This window comes from Urocitellus parryii, chromosome 1 (assembly GCF_045843805.1).
Source record: "Urocitellus parryii isolate mUroPar1 chromosome 1, mUroPar1.hap1, whole genome shotgun sequence".
NCBI classification, from domain to species: Eukaryota; Metazoa; Chordata; class Mammalia; order Rodentia; family Sciuridae; genus Urocitellus; species Urocitellus parryii.
In genome coordinates, this window is record NC_135531.1 from 179,534,362 (window position 1) to 179,550,145 (window position 15,784).

Below are 15,784 nucleotides of genomic sequence, written 5' to 3' on the forward strand. Positions count from 1 at the left end.
AAATCAGTAGTATCAGTGTTACCAGGAGTCTCACCCAGACTCAGGGTCAGAAACTCTGAGGGGCCCAGCAATCTGTTTAAACAAGCTCAGGGGGTGACTGCTGATGCAAAATGGTGATAAGAACTGGGAAGGCCATGGGCATTGCTCTCATGTGGCTGGACTCCATGGTTCCTGGACTCCACGGTTCCATCCGTCAATCCCCAGGATTGGGTTACTTAATTTCACCAGTTCTACGGGGCAGTGATATAATCAGATGAACATCTAAGTGAGAGATGCTCAACTGTAACTTCCCCCTTTCTCCCATGGCTCTTTGGGGTGGGGCTTGGGGCAGATAGTGCCGTCACTTTAAATGTTTCTGGCTAAAGTCACTGAGGAACAGTCTGCCTGCCTGAATAATCCAGAGAATTTAACATACTTCATTTGCTTGGAAGATCTTACTTTACCTTGAGCAGGAACCGCCCCCCCCCATCACCACCCATACTTCCCTACAACTGCAGAAGGGGTGGGGGTGCCACTTGGAATTTGCTGCCCTGGGGGTGGGAATGTTTCTGCATATCTGCCTCCTCCTCCCCCTTCCTCTCCTCCTTTCCTTTTTAAATTTTCCAGTGCTGGAGGTAGAACCCAGGGCCTCACACCATGCTAGGCCAGTCTATCACTGGGTCACACCCCCATCGACAATCAGAATCACCCCAGAAGGTTCCACTCCATTCACACCAAGGCCTTGCAAAAGCCCACCCTATCTTATCTTACTTATTAACCAAGGTTCAGTGAAGGAGGCCACCGCCCCCTGATTCTTCCCTCTAAATTCTACTTCCTTCCCTAGAAGCTGGATTGGGCCAGCTGGGGTCAGAACAAATTCTTCGGATCTTTCCCTTGCTGCCATCGAGGAAACTGCGCCCCAGGCGAAACCATTCTCCCAAGTTCGGGGGCGAAGGAGTGCCTCTGGGCTCTGAAGTCAGACGGCAGAGTCAGCCTCTCCCAGGTGCCCGAACCTCCTTCTAGGAACTCAGGGGATCGCCACCCTAGAGTCCAGGGTCCTCTCCTCCGCTTCCCGGGGGCTCCTCCGGGCTTCCCCAGCTGACTCAGCTTAACCTGAGCGGCTCAGGGAGGCGGAGCCCGCCCTGTTAATTACGACAGGCCCCGCCTCGCCTCGCCTAGCAAGGGTAAAGAGCTCGGCTCCGCAGAGGCAGCAGCAGCCTAGCGGCTGGAAGGAGCGAAGTGACTGCGCGCGGCTGGAAGGAGCGAAGTGACTGCGCGCGGCTGGAAGGAGCGAAGTGACTGGGGGCGGCTGGCTGCGCATCATGACTGCCATCGTCGTGCAGGTACCCGGAGCACCGCCAGCGGGGGGCGCTGCCCGCCGCGTGGGGAGGGGGGAGGAAGAGGAAGGGAGTTCGCACCCACAGCGAGTTCCAGCCCGGCTAGGGGCTGCGGGGGCCTGCCGTGCCCACTCCCTGTTGCAGACCTAACAGGTCCCCAGGAGAGTCCCCGGGAAGCTTACCTGGAGCGTCTATCCCGCAACGGTGCTCTCGTGGAGCGGGCTCCCCAGGCCTCTGCTCGCGGTCCCGAGGCTCCCAAACTCGTCTAGGGAGGATTTTCCGCTTCTTTTCGGGGTCACCAGCGATCTGTCGGTTAGGTTCACCAGAGGGCTCTCTCCTTCTTAAAAACAAAACAAAAAAAAAAAAAAAAACGAGGCGAGGAGAATGGACAGAATCGAGTTGCAGAGTGGAGCTTGCCTTATGTAAGGGAGGGTAAGTTTCTTGGGAAGTTAGAACTTTCTGGAGCTAGAAAGACGACCTTGGTCCCGCGGTGGGTGCTGGTGGCGAGGTGAACTCACTGGGGACCAGACACCTCCGAGAAAAGGCTCCAGCGAAGGGACCGGTCTACTTCTGAAGACTTGATTTCTCCTTGGAGTGGTGCAAGGTGTTTGTATTGGCTGAGAACCTACATATTCTACCCCCTCCAAAGGGAATTCTGCGCGCGGAGCCCTACAGAGCGAGCTTCCTTACATCCAACCCTGATGGTTAGAGCCCAATCAATTTACATGCTGAGATCCTCATAACACGGTTAATGTTACTCTTCCGTTTATTTATTTTATTTATTTAGAGTTGGAGGTCTCTCTATGTTGCCCAGGCAGATCTGGAACTTGTAGGCTCAAGTGGTCCTGTCTTAGTGCCTCTCCCTCCAGTAGCTGGTTTGCAGGTGTGGTCCCAGGGGGCATTTGGCCCTCCTCATTTTGTAGATGGGATAACCAAGGCTCAGAAGTAAATTGCCCAGAGCGGCTGGCCAGAATCAACATTCAAACTCGGGGCTTCCCGCTTCCAAATACTATTCCACCTCTCTGTCTTTCTCCAACAGGAGACCCATAACCCCTGCTTCTGGAGTAGGGCAGGGAATTCACTGCTATCAATTCCTCCTCTTGGTTTTGGTAAATGCCCTGAATTATCTCCAGTGATAGGCTTTGGGAGGAAGGAGACAGCTGGTGAGAAGGGTGGGACCAGGTAAACCCCTCAAGGAGTTTATCATCCAGCTGAGGAGAGAGACTTGTAAACAAGGAATCGTACCGGGAAGTGAGAGCTAAATTAGGAGGTACCCAAGCTTTGGGCAAGGTTAGTTGGCAGAGGAGGAGGAGGACTTTTTCTGTGGGGCTGAAGAAGGAAGAAAGACTGAGCCAGGTGAGGAGACAGAGCTAATATAGAGAAGGAGGAGAAGGGAAATGTGGGGAGGAGGGGCAGGCAGGGCATGCAGTCAAGCCACGGGGCCCTACTCGGAGCTGGGGGAGGCCACAGGCTCCCAGAGGGAAAGGAGTTGTAGGCTGACCTGGTAGTTGTCCCTGACACTTAGGAGCTCTTACTTGGCCCGTAACTTCATCTCCACAACCACTCTGTGAGGTATGAACTATTACCTTTGTGTATAGGTGAGAAAGAGAGAAAAAGAAAGGGGTTTTAAATAACCTAGCTTAAAAATCTAGGCCTGGTCATACAGGCCTGGGGGACAGAGCGGGTGGCATGCTGGGGCTGAAAGGAATAGAGGCAGACTGACACATTAGCAGGTGTGCAAGAAATTTCAGGTTGTTGTTGTTGGTGATGGCCTGACTCAGGCCTGTGCACAGTGGGTGTTGAGGGGCAGCAGATATAATAGTTGTGTTAGGGTGTGGGTAATATGTGGAAAGAGTCCAAGGTGTCTTTGGGGGTGCTATTGGTTGAGGGAGGCCGATGAGGCCCTGGATTACAGAAGAGGGCAGGACCATGGCATTATACTCAGTCAATAAGTCTTTATTCTACAGGTCACTAGAAATTATTCAAGGTCACAGATGAAAAAGGGAAACATGTTTTGTTTTGTTTTTTTAAGCAGAAGTCAAAAGCCCTGAGATTTAAGTGATTGCCAGAAGGCACAGAGCTGGGGCTGTCAGGTAGGGGGTAGGACTCTACTGCCCTCTTTTCCACTTTACTACCCCTCCATTGAGCTGCTGCTGCCAGCTTGCCCTTCAAGAAAGGATTTCAGGGCCTGGATCCTTGAAAACTGGCAGAGGTGACAGCAACACAGGGGTGAGGTGCCAAGTGTTTTGGAACAAAGACTCCAATGTGCGTTATTGTTAGGAATATTATGAATCACTCCCCAAAATGGAGAGCTGCCCATTTGCCATGCATCTTTATATACATGATCTCATTTCATCCTTGGGAGCCCCCACCCCAGGGATGGAATGCAGGGACTTGCACATGCTGTGCAAGTGTTCCACCACTGAGCTACAGCCCCAGCCCCATCCTTGGGATTTTTAATGGTCAGAGTTTAAATGAAGCCCTGCTTTGAGGCAGGAGGAAGGAAAGATGAAATGAGATCAGTTGTCCTCTCTCCAGATCCCAGTGTGATGACTTAGGGCCTGGAGATTAAAGTCCAGTCTAGGCCCAGGACAGGTGGGGCTGAGGAGGAGACAGGACGTGCCTGTTTTCCAGACCCATGTCTCGGGTCAAAGGCTTCTGGATCCTGTGGTCATATGACTTGTTCCATGCATCCAGGGCTCTTCCATCCTCTGACTATATTAATCTTTAGGAATTTTATAATCTTGCCAAGTGGCTTCACAGCCATTGCTGACCTGCAGGTGTCACCAACTTCATTTATTTATTTATTTATTTAAAGAGAGAGGGAGAGAGAGAGAATTCTTAATATTTATTTATTTATTTTAGTTTAGGCGGACACAACATCTTTGTTGGTATGTGGTGCTGAGGATCAAACCCGGGCCGCACGCATGCCAGGCGAGCGCACTACCGCTTGAGCCACATCCCCAGCCCGTCACCAACTTCATTTAATAGATAAGAAAACAAGAGCCAATTGAGGTTAAGAAACTGTCCGAGTACAAGTGCCTCTACTGGTTTGTGGTATAGACATAGAGGCACAAATTTCAGAGTTTTCTTTGGTAAATTGTTTCTTACCAGTAGATCTACTTTTATTCCCTAATAAAGTTCAGTGCAGATTCCTTGACTCTCAGTGTCTCAAGCAGATAGTTAAAGTGAGGAAGGGGACCCAGCACCCTGCCTGGAGCCTCTCAAGGAAGCCAGGGGACATGGATTGATAACCACAGTGCACATTCCTGCCTGGGTGCTCTCTGCAGCACCTTGGGATCTCAGTGAAGGTGCTGGTCCTAGTTTTGGTGTGGCCTTTTGAGTATCCCTCTGTACTCAAATCTTCTTCCTAACCAGTAATACCAAGGCTTCAGCATGAAGGCCCAAGTCAGTATCTATTGCTGAATGTATTCTACCTCCTGCACGCTGTGCAACTGTCTGAGCAAATGTAATATGCATTATTGTGATGTGAGTGAGTGATGCTGGGCACGTCACCTGCCTTCTGCGTGTAGCTTTCTATAGTACCATCCTCCCAGGTGTAAGAAGAAATAGGATGCTACTTAGGCAGCAGGGCTGAATGCACACTGCATCCCTATTCGTGTCACTGGGGTGGAAATGAGAGTTGCCTCCTGTGTCTGAATCACATTAACAGACAGCTTGGGAGAGTTTTGGCCAGTCTCCCAGGAACAAGACTTTGCATTATATCCTACACTTGTCGCACTTACCTCATGGTATTGGCCTAGGTCTCACTGCACATGGCGTAAGGCACACCCATTGTCCTCTTTCTCCATTCTCCTGGTTTTCTAACTGTGACCATCATGTGTGAGCTATCTGTTTTGCTTACCTCCCAAACTGGGGTGTAGCCTGCTTCTAATACACACTATAAAGGGGGTGATTTACTGTATGACTGGGCAGATGACTCTTTTTAAAGGTGCTTTGGATAGAAGTGACAGTGGTTGCAAACCTGACTGTTTATCCCACGGCTCTTCCTCAAGTATCTACTGAATACAGAGATCAACACTGTGTCAGGTACTGGGCACATGGCAGTATCTTGATGTAGGGACCCTGCCCTCCTGGAGGTCACAGTGTCCAATTGAGACAGACAGTAATGTGTAACTACAAACCACCATGGGAATGGGGAAGAAAACAAACAGGGTGCCTGGCAGAGAATGCCAGGAAAGGACCTACTTGGGGTTGGGTGGGGTGAAAGTCCTCCCTGGGGAGGTGACTTTAAATAGATCTGCAGCTCTATGGAGAAACAGTCATCCTGAAGGGGCAAGGGAGCTGCAGGGAGCCTGTTGGGCAGAGGGGGCAGGAGTTCCCAGATAAGAAAGTTCTAGGCATGGAAATAGGACTGCCATGGTGCCTGTGCAAGGCAGTGAGGGAGAGCCAACTGGGAAATGGAGTCAGAGAGGGAGGCAGGCAGGTCTTGCAAGGCTGGGGGGCTATGCTAAGGAGTTTTACTCTCTGTAATAGTTCTGTCTTTTGCCTTGTGGGTCAGTGGTTGGGAGTGGTGGCTCAGGTGGCAACTCAGGACTATGAGACACCTCACTGGACACCTAGCTCACTTGCCAGGAGGCTGAGGAGGTGAGGCATGCACTTTTCCAAGGCCGAGACCAGCAGACAAGAGCTGCAGTGGCCACCCCATGCCTAAAAGCTGCTAGAACAGACGCTGGCCCCCTCTGGGTAGAGTATAGGCTGAGCAAGGTTAAAGGGCAAGGTGCAAACATCTCTTGCAGTAGTCAGGATAGCAAGATAATCACATGCAGGCTGGACCAAACATAGAAAGTGCAGAACCTGGTGGGTAGGGGGGCATGGAATAAAGCTGGATGTATAGTGGGGAGAGAAACCATCTTACCTAATTATGTGCTAATGTCTCTGAGCTTCTCATAACCCTGTAGCCATGACAAGCAGGGCTCTTGTTTTGTGTAGAGACTGGAGCAGATTGCATGCTCAAGGTCCTAGGAGCCAGGCAAGACAGGTTTTCGGAGTTCAGATCCCAGTAGGGTTTGCCAGCCATTTTGGATTCATTGTAGAGATGGTGAAAGGAAGAATGGGAAGGGACCCATCTGTGCCTAGTGAGGCTGGACAGGCAACGCTTACAGGACTAGAATGGAGGACAGGCTAAAAGGGATCCGTGCTGTGGAAGCTGAGTCAGGGGAAAATTCCAGGCTTTTTATGAGACCAGAGGAGAAAACAGGTGCTGTGGGAAGTGGGTAGCCTGGGTATTCCCTGGAGAATTTAGAGAGGGTGTGGCATGGGGTGTCACTGACTTGCTGCTTCCTGTGTTGTATTCCAGGCGCAAAGGCTGTTGGGCCAAAGGAGGCCCCACCGGTCCTTCTTCGAGACCTTCATCCGAACTCTCATCATCACCTGTACCGCCCTGGCTGTGGTCCTGTCTTCCGTCTCCATCTGTGATGGGTACTGGCTTCTGGCTGAGGACCGCCTCTTTGGACTGTGGCAGTTCTGCACCATTACCAACCAGAGCGAGCCACACTGCCTCCGAGACCTGAGTCAGGCCCACGTGCCTGGGCTGGCTGTGGGCATGGGCCTGGCTCGCAGCGCAAGCGCCATGGCTGTGGTAGCCGCCATCTTTGGCCTTGAGCTCCTCATGGTGTCCCAGGTGTGTGAGGACGTCCATTCGCGGCGCAAGTGGACTTTTGGTTCCTACCTTCTCCTGGCCTCTTTCATCCTGTCCTCTGGGGGGCTCCTGAGTTTTGTGATCCTCCTCAGGAATCAGGTCACGTTCATCGGCTTCACCCTGATGTTTTGGTGTGAATTCACGGCCTCGTTCCTCTTCTTCCTGAACGCCATCAGTGGCCTTCACATCAACAGCATCACCCAGACCGGAACCCACCAAAGAAATTCTAGCACCCGCTCCAGGGACCTTGGATTCCACAAGAAAGTGATCAAGGTGGAACTTTTCTGACTTGTGACCTCTGGTGGAGATGGGGTGGGACAATGATCTTGAAACTGCTGCCTCTTTTGCAACTGGTTGCGAGGGTCAGAGGCCGGGAGCCTGCCTCCGTGCCACCAGACACACAGGTTTTGTCAAGTTATTCAGATATTGATTTTAAAAGAAGAATATTTTAAAACTCATTTCATGGGTTTTCTTCCTTGGACTGGAGTAGATTTTGAAGCAACTCCGGAAATGGTGTCCAGGCTAACTGCTCAGCCAAGTGGGGTTTACACCTATTTTATTGACTCTATGCTTAGGGTATTGGCTGTGGGGGCCTGGAGCTCATGGTTGCTAAGAATATGATATTCTTCCAGCAACGGGACCAATCCGTGCCTAGGACTCTTTCACCAGCACAGTGGGTCTTCATGTGTGTTTTCCCTTATAATGTTTTGCAAATAATGCGTTTTCAAACCATTTGACTTGATTTCTCTCCTACTCTTTTGGGGACCACACAAGCCCTGGATGACCCCAGCTTCTAGCAGTTAGCTGTTCCTTCTGGGGGCCCTTCCTGTTAGAATCCTTTTCCTTAAGCGAGCCCTCCCACAAGGCCCAGCTGACCGGGAGCACACCGTTTTTCCCAAGGCCTGTGTGTGTGCTCTTATGCACACTTGCACGTCTACAGCCTTGGGGTACCATTTTTGAACATGAATACATTTCAAAGAGCACGTATCTGGGCCTGCTGGGCTCCACCGGGGGTGAAGGGAACAGCCAGACCTTGGGTAATGATTAACAACCATCCTGGGGATGAGGAGAAGAGAAGGGGTCAAGAAGCAATGGAGATTTCCATCCTTGCTGGAAGGAAGATCTGTCTGTACTTTTTTCACCACGGTGAACAAAATCCTTTCCAGTTCCTTTTTCTGCCCTGAAAAAGTGGACTATTGGATCATTTAATTCTAGGCTGATTCCTTCCCCCTCCCGCCTAGTGAATTTTGGCTGCTACCGATTGCATGGGTTTTTGGTATCCTCCTGGGCTGGTCATGTATCCTACCTCCCTGTGGTGATTTTTTTGTTGTTGTTGTTGATCCAGAGTCTCACTATGTTGCCAAGGCTGGTCTTGAACTTGTGGACTCAAGCGATCCGCTTGCCTTGGCCTTCCCAAGTAGCTGGGACTTTGGAGGTGTGCCACTAGCCTGACCCTTCTATGGTTATTTTTTAAAAATCTGAATTCCAAGATGCACAGAGTCAGAGGCTATAGATACTAAGTTTGAAATATCAAGATGCAGGGAGTCTATAGCGATCACCTGAGAGGATTTTGGTGGTGCTAGGATGGAACCCAGGGCCTTGTGCATGCTAGACAAGTGCTCTAATGCGGAGAGATACCCAGCCCCTTCTGAGGGCTGTTGGTTTTTCAGAGAGCAGAGCTTGTCAATCACACAGGCTGGATCTTATCCTGGAAAGTGGGACCCTACAGTGGTCTGTAAGGTGCAAAGAGGTGACTTTCTTGTCTTCAGGGAGAAGACTGGAGAGCCACCCAAAGCCAGGACTAGAGCTGGTCGCCCCTCAGCAAGATGCTTTTTTCTTTATACTAAGTAGTTTCCACTTCCCTCCAGAATGCTCCCTGTTAGGTTTTGTTTTGTAAAAGGATTCCAGAATATTGTCTTCTTTCATCCTTATATGGGCAGACAGTGCAGATATATTCACAGGAAACCAGAGCCAGAATGAAGGGTAAGACAACAACCCCAGGAGCTTAGTGGGGCTGGGAGAAAGACCCTGCCCAACCCTGCCTGGGAGTGGGAAGAGTTTAGACACAGCCGTGAGCAGGCACATTTGAAGTAAAGGGCCTTGGGCCAAACTGCCACCTCCTTGCTGAGTAGCTTGAGCAGGGCCCAGGGCTTTGGTAAACCTGTTTATCACCTGTAGTGGGATCATGCTGATCTTGCTACTGCACCTCCCCCCTACCCACATGAATCCATACTGGTAAGCCTCACACCATGTCAGGGTACTAAAAGGGCCAAGGGTCCTGAGGCTTCCCTGTGACTTTATCAGATTAATTATCTATTGTCTAAAGGCCCTGGTGAGAGCTACTAGCCAGGTGAGTTGCAAAGGGAGATGGACAGAATCTGCCTTGGGCCAGGGACCTAGACTGTCCTTTCTTTCTGAGCCTCTAAGCTTGTCCCTGAAAATGAGCTGGGGTCCAGGGAGGTGCCCTCTTCCTGCAGCGGGTGGCCAGGGAACGAGCCAGGGCATATTCCCTTCTCTGTGTTAGCAGGGCAGAAAGACTGACAAATAGAGCAAACCTCTTCCCAGGTACCATTTATTTCCCCGCCTCCGTTCTTGGGCCTCTGAACTGCTCTTCCCAGAAGAGCAACACAGACCAAGTCCTAGGCCTTCATCCTGTCTCACGGTGCCCTTGTCACTTCAGTTCTGAGGCATCCGAGGCCTGGAGGAGGGACATTTACAGCCACAAGGAGAGCACAGGATGTCTGCTGGGGAGACGGGTCTGTCCCAAGGCAGTGTTCAGCCTCCCAGGACCTGCTTTAACCTCTGTCCACCGTCGGCATCGTTCCGTCCTCAGATGATGCTGGCTCTGCAGATGCCCCGGCTCTGCTCTGAAGGGCTGCCCTTGGTGCCATGAGTGGGGCCACTGGTGCCATTGCTGAAGGACAAACTGAGGGCCACAGGGCGCAACGGGAAGCCTTGGAGATTCCACTGCCGCCACTTCTTCTGAACTTCTAGCTGTACCTGCCGGAGACCAGCCATCAGCCAGGAGGGAGGGGCAGCTGGTGCCTGGAGCCTGGCTCACTCCCAAGGGCCCCCACACAGTGGTGCCACTTGTGCCCCACTTGTCCTACTGTCCCTCACCTGCCAGCCCTGTGTCCCATAGGTACTGAGGGCTCCCTCTATCTTGGGCACTTGGACCTGCCTCTTAATGACACTATGTCCCAAAGAAAGAACTTGCGGTTTGTTTCCCAAACTGCAGAACTCAAACATTCAGAACCCCACTGACACAACTGTCTGCTGAATCTCATGAAGCCACCCGGCTCTGAGTTTACCTGGGAGCCGGGAACTGCTCCACAGACACTCCCCTCCTCATCCCCGACTGGAACAGTCCGACCTTTGAGGCCAGGCTTGATGCTTAACTTTTGGAAAACATCAGAGGTCATTTCCATTCAAGTCTGGTGAACCTGAACAGGCTGTGTTTGGGTGCCAGATCCTATTCAACCCATGTTGATTTCGTGGCTTTTGTGTGTCTGGAGCCTCTTGTCCTGACCCAGATGCTCTGCAAGGCCAGAGTCCTCCCCGGGGAGTCCATACCCATTTTGAGGCCTTGGAGGATTGAGCTACAGTTATCACTTCTGAGTCCCCATTTCACCTATGGGAAGACTGAGGCCAGAGAGGGGCAGTGACCCAGATCAGCCATGGAACAAGCAGCTGAGCAGACCAGAGCCTGGGTTCTCACTGGGTGCCTATCTATACTCCCCCAAGTTTTAAAAACTTACCCATGGATAAGAATCCTCTGGAGTGTTTGTTAAGGAATACTTTCTCAGGACCCAGCCTGGACCCACAGAATCCATTTTTGCTAACCAGAATTTGGGGGCAGGGCCTGGGAAGTATTTTAACATGCCCAGCAGGCAAATCGGCTGCTCTTAGCAAGACTAGACTCCTAGAAGGCTGGTCAAGCCCCTTGGCCATGTGGCCCACATACCCACCCTCCACAAATAGCCCTTTCTTCCCCCGTTGGATCTAGGTAGCTCCTGCCCTGGAATCCAGTGGCAGCCCAAGAAGACTCACCTCCCCGTTGAGGAAGCAGTAGAGGATGGCCACCACCAGCCCCTGCCAGAGAGAGCAGGCGTTAGTGCAGGGCCTCAGCATCTGCCTGGGGCAGCAGGGCCTGGACGAGTTCCTCTGACCTCCAGTCTGAGTCCTGTGATCCCCAACTCCAGGCTCACTTCCCCATCTCCCTTGATTTAGGGGTATCACCTCTTTTGGGCCCACACAATGTGCCTGCGTGGTCCTGTACCATCCAGCACAGACTGTGAATGCCTTTCATCCTGTTGTCCCTGTCATCTAGTGCCTCAAACACACTCAGTGACTGTAATTTAGGGGATTAACTTGAACCCAGCCAGCAGGGACCAGGAAGCTCACCTGAATCAAGTGAACCCTCTAAGAGCAGCAGGATGTATGCTGCTGCCCCACTGTGAAGGGGCAGGGCCAGTCCAGTGGGAGACCCTGGGCCTAGAGTGGTCTCATTTCTGAGCTAAGCTAGGAATCTGGAGACACTGAAACCTGGAGGACTCATTCATGTTGAAGAACAAATATGTGTTTGGAATAAACTACGTACAGGCCCAGGCCAGCCAACAACAGGACTTGGCCTCTTGCCTAGGAGACAGGTGAGTGCATCTCCGTAGTCAGGGTTTCATGTTCCCTGGCCTGGGAGGTCTGGGCCTATCTGGACCCTCCTGCCCTGGAAGGAGCTGGATTTGGAGCTCTGCCAGAGTAGGGGCTCCAGTCTGGGGTACCTGAGTCAAGTCAAAGAGGCCTGTAGATCCATAAGTGGGGAGAGTACACCTTGGTCAGCCCTTAGAGGACTTCCCACACCCCTGCCCCCACTAGTGCTCTTCCTCATCCCTCATTAGAAGCCTAGGCGCTCATCTTCAGCCCTCTTCCCACGCAGACTTGCCCTTAGCTACTTACCACATGGGAAATGACCCCAAAAGTGATGACACAGCTCCTCTGTGATGGGCTTGGTATACATATGACTCCTCAGTCATATACATATATATATAGGCTTTTGTGTATGTGTGCTGGGGATTGAATCCACATGCATGCTAAGTATATGTTCTACCACTGAGCTACATGCGCAGTCCTGAGATAATGGCATTTTAATGAGTCAGTGACAAAACTACATGGGTTTGCTTTAGAATGTCAGGCATCAATGACTGCTGCAGTGACAGAAAGACTGGAACTCTGAGTGCTTGGCCCAGAGCTGCTGCCCACCTCATGGAATGGCAGGAATGCTTACTCAGGGCTTCTAAATTTGGGGGCACATTAGCAAGACCCTGTCTCGGATGTAGCTCATGGTAGAGTACCCTGGGGTTCAATCCCTAGTCCCCCAAAAAACAAGATTGCCAGACATTGGGACTGGCTGAAGCACACTGTTAGAGGACGGAAAGGCATGTGAAGGCAGGCGGTGTAATTTTAACATGCCCGGCAGGTAAGTTGGCTGTGATGGGTTTGGTATATATGGACCTGGATTTGCAGCACAGCTTGCCCTGAGTAACTGTGGAATTCTGGGTTCTTCGGTGCTTCATTCAATCTTCACTAAAGCCTGGGTGGGAGGTTGGAGGACCGCCACTTTACGGGTGAGGGGCCTTCCAGCAAGAACTGTGCGTGTGTGGCCCAGAGCTGGTGGTCTAGCTGAAGGGGCTGCCAATCTCATAGACCCAGGTCACCCAGACCTCACCTGCCCTTGGTCCAAAGATACCTTTTCACTGTTAAGGGGAGGGCAGGAGTTCTGGGTGAAGAAAAGTTAGCTGACTCAACTGTAGATAGGGCAGGCCTCACACATGGCCAGCAAGTTTACTAAATTTAGTTATTATGCAATCATTAACAATGAAGACTAGCTGAATTTTAATGACATGAAGAAGTGGTCTTTTCCTGTTTTTTTTGTTTTGGTTTTTTTTTTTTTTTTTTTTTTTTTTTTTGCAGTACTGGAGATAGAGCTCAGGGTCTAGCTATATCCACAGCCCTTTTTCTTCTTTATTTTTACTTTTCTTTGTTTTCCAAATTATCTATAATAAGCAAGTATTATTTATACAATCAGAAAGAGTTAATGCATTTAGTTTTAATAAGTCTATGAGAGGGATAATGGTGTTGGGTTGTGTGTGTTCTTTAAACCCTTGTCTTTCAGAGCTCCCCTGTCAGGAGCCATCCATGAACTGTGCATGGACCAAACTGGCATCATAGCCAGAGAATAGGAAAAGCTGGTATCCGGACACTTGCAGCAGCAATCCAGCTGGTAAGACCACATGAGTTCCTATTCAGATCTGCTGGGCTCCACACAGCTCCAAAGATGGGGTGACATGCTGCAGCCACATAGCCACACAGTCTCTCAGAGAGAGGTGTGGCCTGGCAAGATGCCAATCAACCTATTGACTGAAAGATACCTAAGCAAGGCTCCACCCCTGAAACCTTATCCCTGCCTTTGATGTACCCCCTTAAATAAATGGGCCATTTTCTAGCTGTTCTGTTCCAGTTCCTAATCAGGACTGGGAGAATCTTTCAGGTGCTCTGCTTTTAAAACTAATTCTGTCTTTATCTTTTATGTCTTCACTAATTACTTCAGGCTATATTTTTCTCAGGTGGCTTATCCCCTCCTGAGCAGGAAAAATTACCCTATGAGGTGCTGGCCACCTCACAATACTCCCCTGGGTTCAATTCCCAGTACCACAGAAAAAGAAAAGAAAAAGAATTGATGTCTTGGGTTTACTTAAAAAGATAAGGGCACAGCCAGGCACGGTGATGCACACTTGTAATGCCAGGGGCTGAGGGAGGAGGACCCCAAGTATGAGGCCAGCCTGGGCAGCTTAGCAAGATCTCATCTCAAAAGAAAAAAAAGATGGGGGGTTATCTATAAAAATAGACATGAAGTAAGAAAGGCCATGAGGGTACATGAGGGCTCAATCTGTTCTCTTCACTTTTATATATGAAAGAAATTTTCACATATGCATATATATATGTATTTTGTTACCTACCTGCATACATATAAGACTGTATACACTATACTTACAAATACACACTTTTTTTTTTTCTTTTTTGGTGGTGCTGGGGATTGAACCCAGGGCCTTGTGCATGCTAGGCAAGCACTCTACCAACTGAGCTATATCCCAGCCCTATACAATCTTAATAATCCTTTTCTTCATAAGAATTTCTGTGGGAACATCAGGAAAGTGCTTTTGGATTTCTCGTGAACATTTTCCCATAGAGAAGCTAAATGGTTTTTGCTTAGGTATTCTGTAGCCCCAACTCTGAGGGACAGGAAGTCCCCATCTGTGTGGTAAAGCAGATCTGGTCTTCCAGCTTTCCACATGGTCACTACCATTTTCGTGAGCCAGGTCAAATCCTTCTTCACAAGTGGCTCTTAAGTCCGTCAGCTGCTGAATTGGGGCCCAGGAGCCAGGAGGAAGAGAACCGTGGGTCATATACACCAGAAGCTTGGTCCTCTGCAGGTCTGGGACATTGGCAGGGGCCCTAGGCAGAGTTGCTGCTCAGAGGAGGCAGGAGGGACACGCTGGGGTGGGGTCTGAAGGCACAGGAAGGCAATGGTGTGCTCCCAGTTGTGTGTCCTCCCTGGAACCTATGAGTGGTAAGGGACCACTGTTCTTCTCAAAAGTAACATCACCTTGTTTTCTTGTTTTTTTTTTTAAGGAAATTTCTGAGTAAATAAATAAAAATCATTGTAAAGTTTAGGATTCGCATTAAGACTCCCTTCTACCTGAACCTGTTTCCTTTTCCTTTTCTAACCTCACAACATCATATAGAATTCTCTCTCTCTCTCTCTCTCTCTCTCTCTCTCTCTCCCCCCTTCTTCTCCCCCCCTTCATTTTCTTTTCTTTTTCTTGCCAGATTTTGTTTTTAATAAGTTGCACATGCACATGGCTTTTAAAAGTCAAATAATTCTTATTTTGTAAAAAATCAATAGTCTCCTGACAACCCCGCCCCCATTTCCTGTTGCTCCAAGGCAACTTGAACTCTCTTAATTGATTCTAAATAAATATGCTGATGCTGCTACTTGTGGATTTCTCAGTTTGGGGATTTTCTATGTTCTTCCCAGTATGAAGAGGAGGAGACTGTTGTCTTTCACACACGCTCCGCTCCCACCGGGCTCATCCTCCTGCAGGCTTTGGGGTATCTGCCTTAATGAGACTGCAGATGGTATGGAGAGTTGAACTCAGAGTGCTGGGTGGCTTTTCATTTTTGTGTTCCCTGCAGTCAGTCTCTGAGTTTCATCTCCCACCCTCATTTGACTGGTGGGGACTTCGAGTCCCACTCAGGGTCACAAAGCACAGGCAGTCCTGTGGGTCTCCACCAAATGAGTTCTCTTCCCAGGTCACCACTGACCATCAGCACTGGCTGCTTGCTGTCACAGACCCTCTGCTTCTCTCTGAGGAAACAGAAAACTTGCCCTTTTCACCAGTAGCCACAGACCCCAAAGCTCACCTGGAATGAGCCAAGGGCCAATTCAAAAAACAGCTGGACCTCCATGGCGTCCTCGGGGGAGAAGGCGAAGACGATGTAGTGGACACCGAAGAGGGGAATCAGCAGGAGGGTGGACTTGGCCAGGCGCCTGGGGACACAGGGACACACTGTCACTCCTGTGCTGCCTCCCTCCGGCCCCCCTCCTGTCAGCAAGGGCACATCTCATCTAGTGCCCATTTGCATTGAGCTTGGCCCCAGTGTCCCTAAACTATTTTGTTTTTCTGAAAAAAACTTTTTTCATTTGTTTTTGTTTGGTTGTGTCGTGCTGTGGATCAAACCTCGCATGCCA

At 50.2% G+C, this 15,784-nt stretch overlaps 2 protein-coding genes and 1 non-coding gene across 3 annotated transcripts in view; 1 reads left to right on the forward strand and 2 right to left on the reverse strand.

Annotated features, from left to right (window-relative positions):
* The first annotated feature begins 1,152 nt into the window (after nucleotides 1-1,152).
* On the forward strand, nucleotides 1,153-8,220 carry Tmem37 (transmembrane protein 37). The gene is made up of 2 exons (XM_077798195.1): nucleotides 1,153-1,322; nucleotides 6,637-8,220. The coding sequence occupies exons 1-2, from the start codon at nucleotides 1,302-1,304 to the stop codon at nucleotides 7,264-7,266; spliced, it is 651 nt and encodes a 216-aa protein (XP_077654321.1). The 5' UTR covers nucleotides 1,153-1,301; the 3' UTR covers nucleotides 7,267-8,220.
* Nucleotides 8,221-9,402: 1,182 nt separating this feature from the next.
* Sctr (secretin receptor) overlaps nucleotides 9,403-15,784 on the reverse strand; it is a 64,077-nt gene continuing 57,695 nt past the window's right edge. Inside the window, exons 11-13 of the mRNA XM_077792733.1 lie at nucleotides 15,457-15,583; nucleotides 11,029-11,070; nucleotides 9,403-9,978 (exon numbers count right to left, since the gene is read on the reverse strand). Of these exons, the coding sequence (XP_077648859.1) occupies nucleotides 9,808-9,978; nucleotides 11,029-11,070; nucleotides 15,457-15,583 (340 nt within the window). The 3' untranslated portion in view covers nucleotides 9,403-9,807. The remainder of the gene's footprint in view (nucleotides 9,979-11,028; nucleotides 11,071-15,456; nucleotides 15,584-15,784) is intronic.
* Nucleotides 14,054-14,125, reverse strand: Trnaa-agc (transfer RNA alanine (anticodon AGC)). Its single transcript has one exon. It is a non-coding gene; the product is annotated as a tRNA-Ala (tRNA).

Bases quoted from the DNA above. Each gene is read 5' to 3' on its own strand.
- Tmem37 (XM_077798195.1), top strand. From the start codon at position 1,302: ATGACTGCCATCGTCGTGCAG. The intron at 1,323-6,636 runs GTACCCGGAGCA...GTTGTATTCCAG, and splicing joins TGACTGCCATCGTCGTGCAG to GCGCAAAGGCTGTTGGGCCA.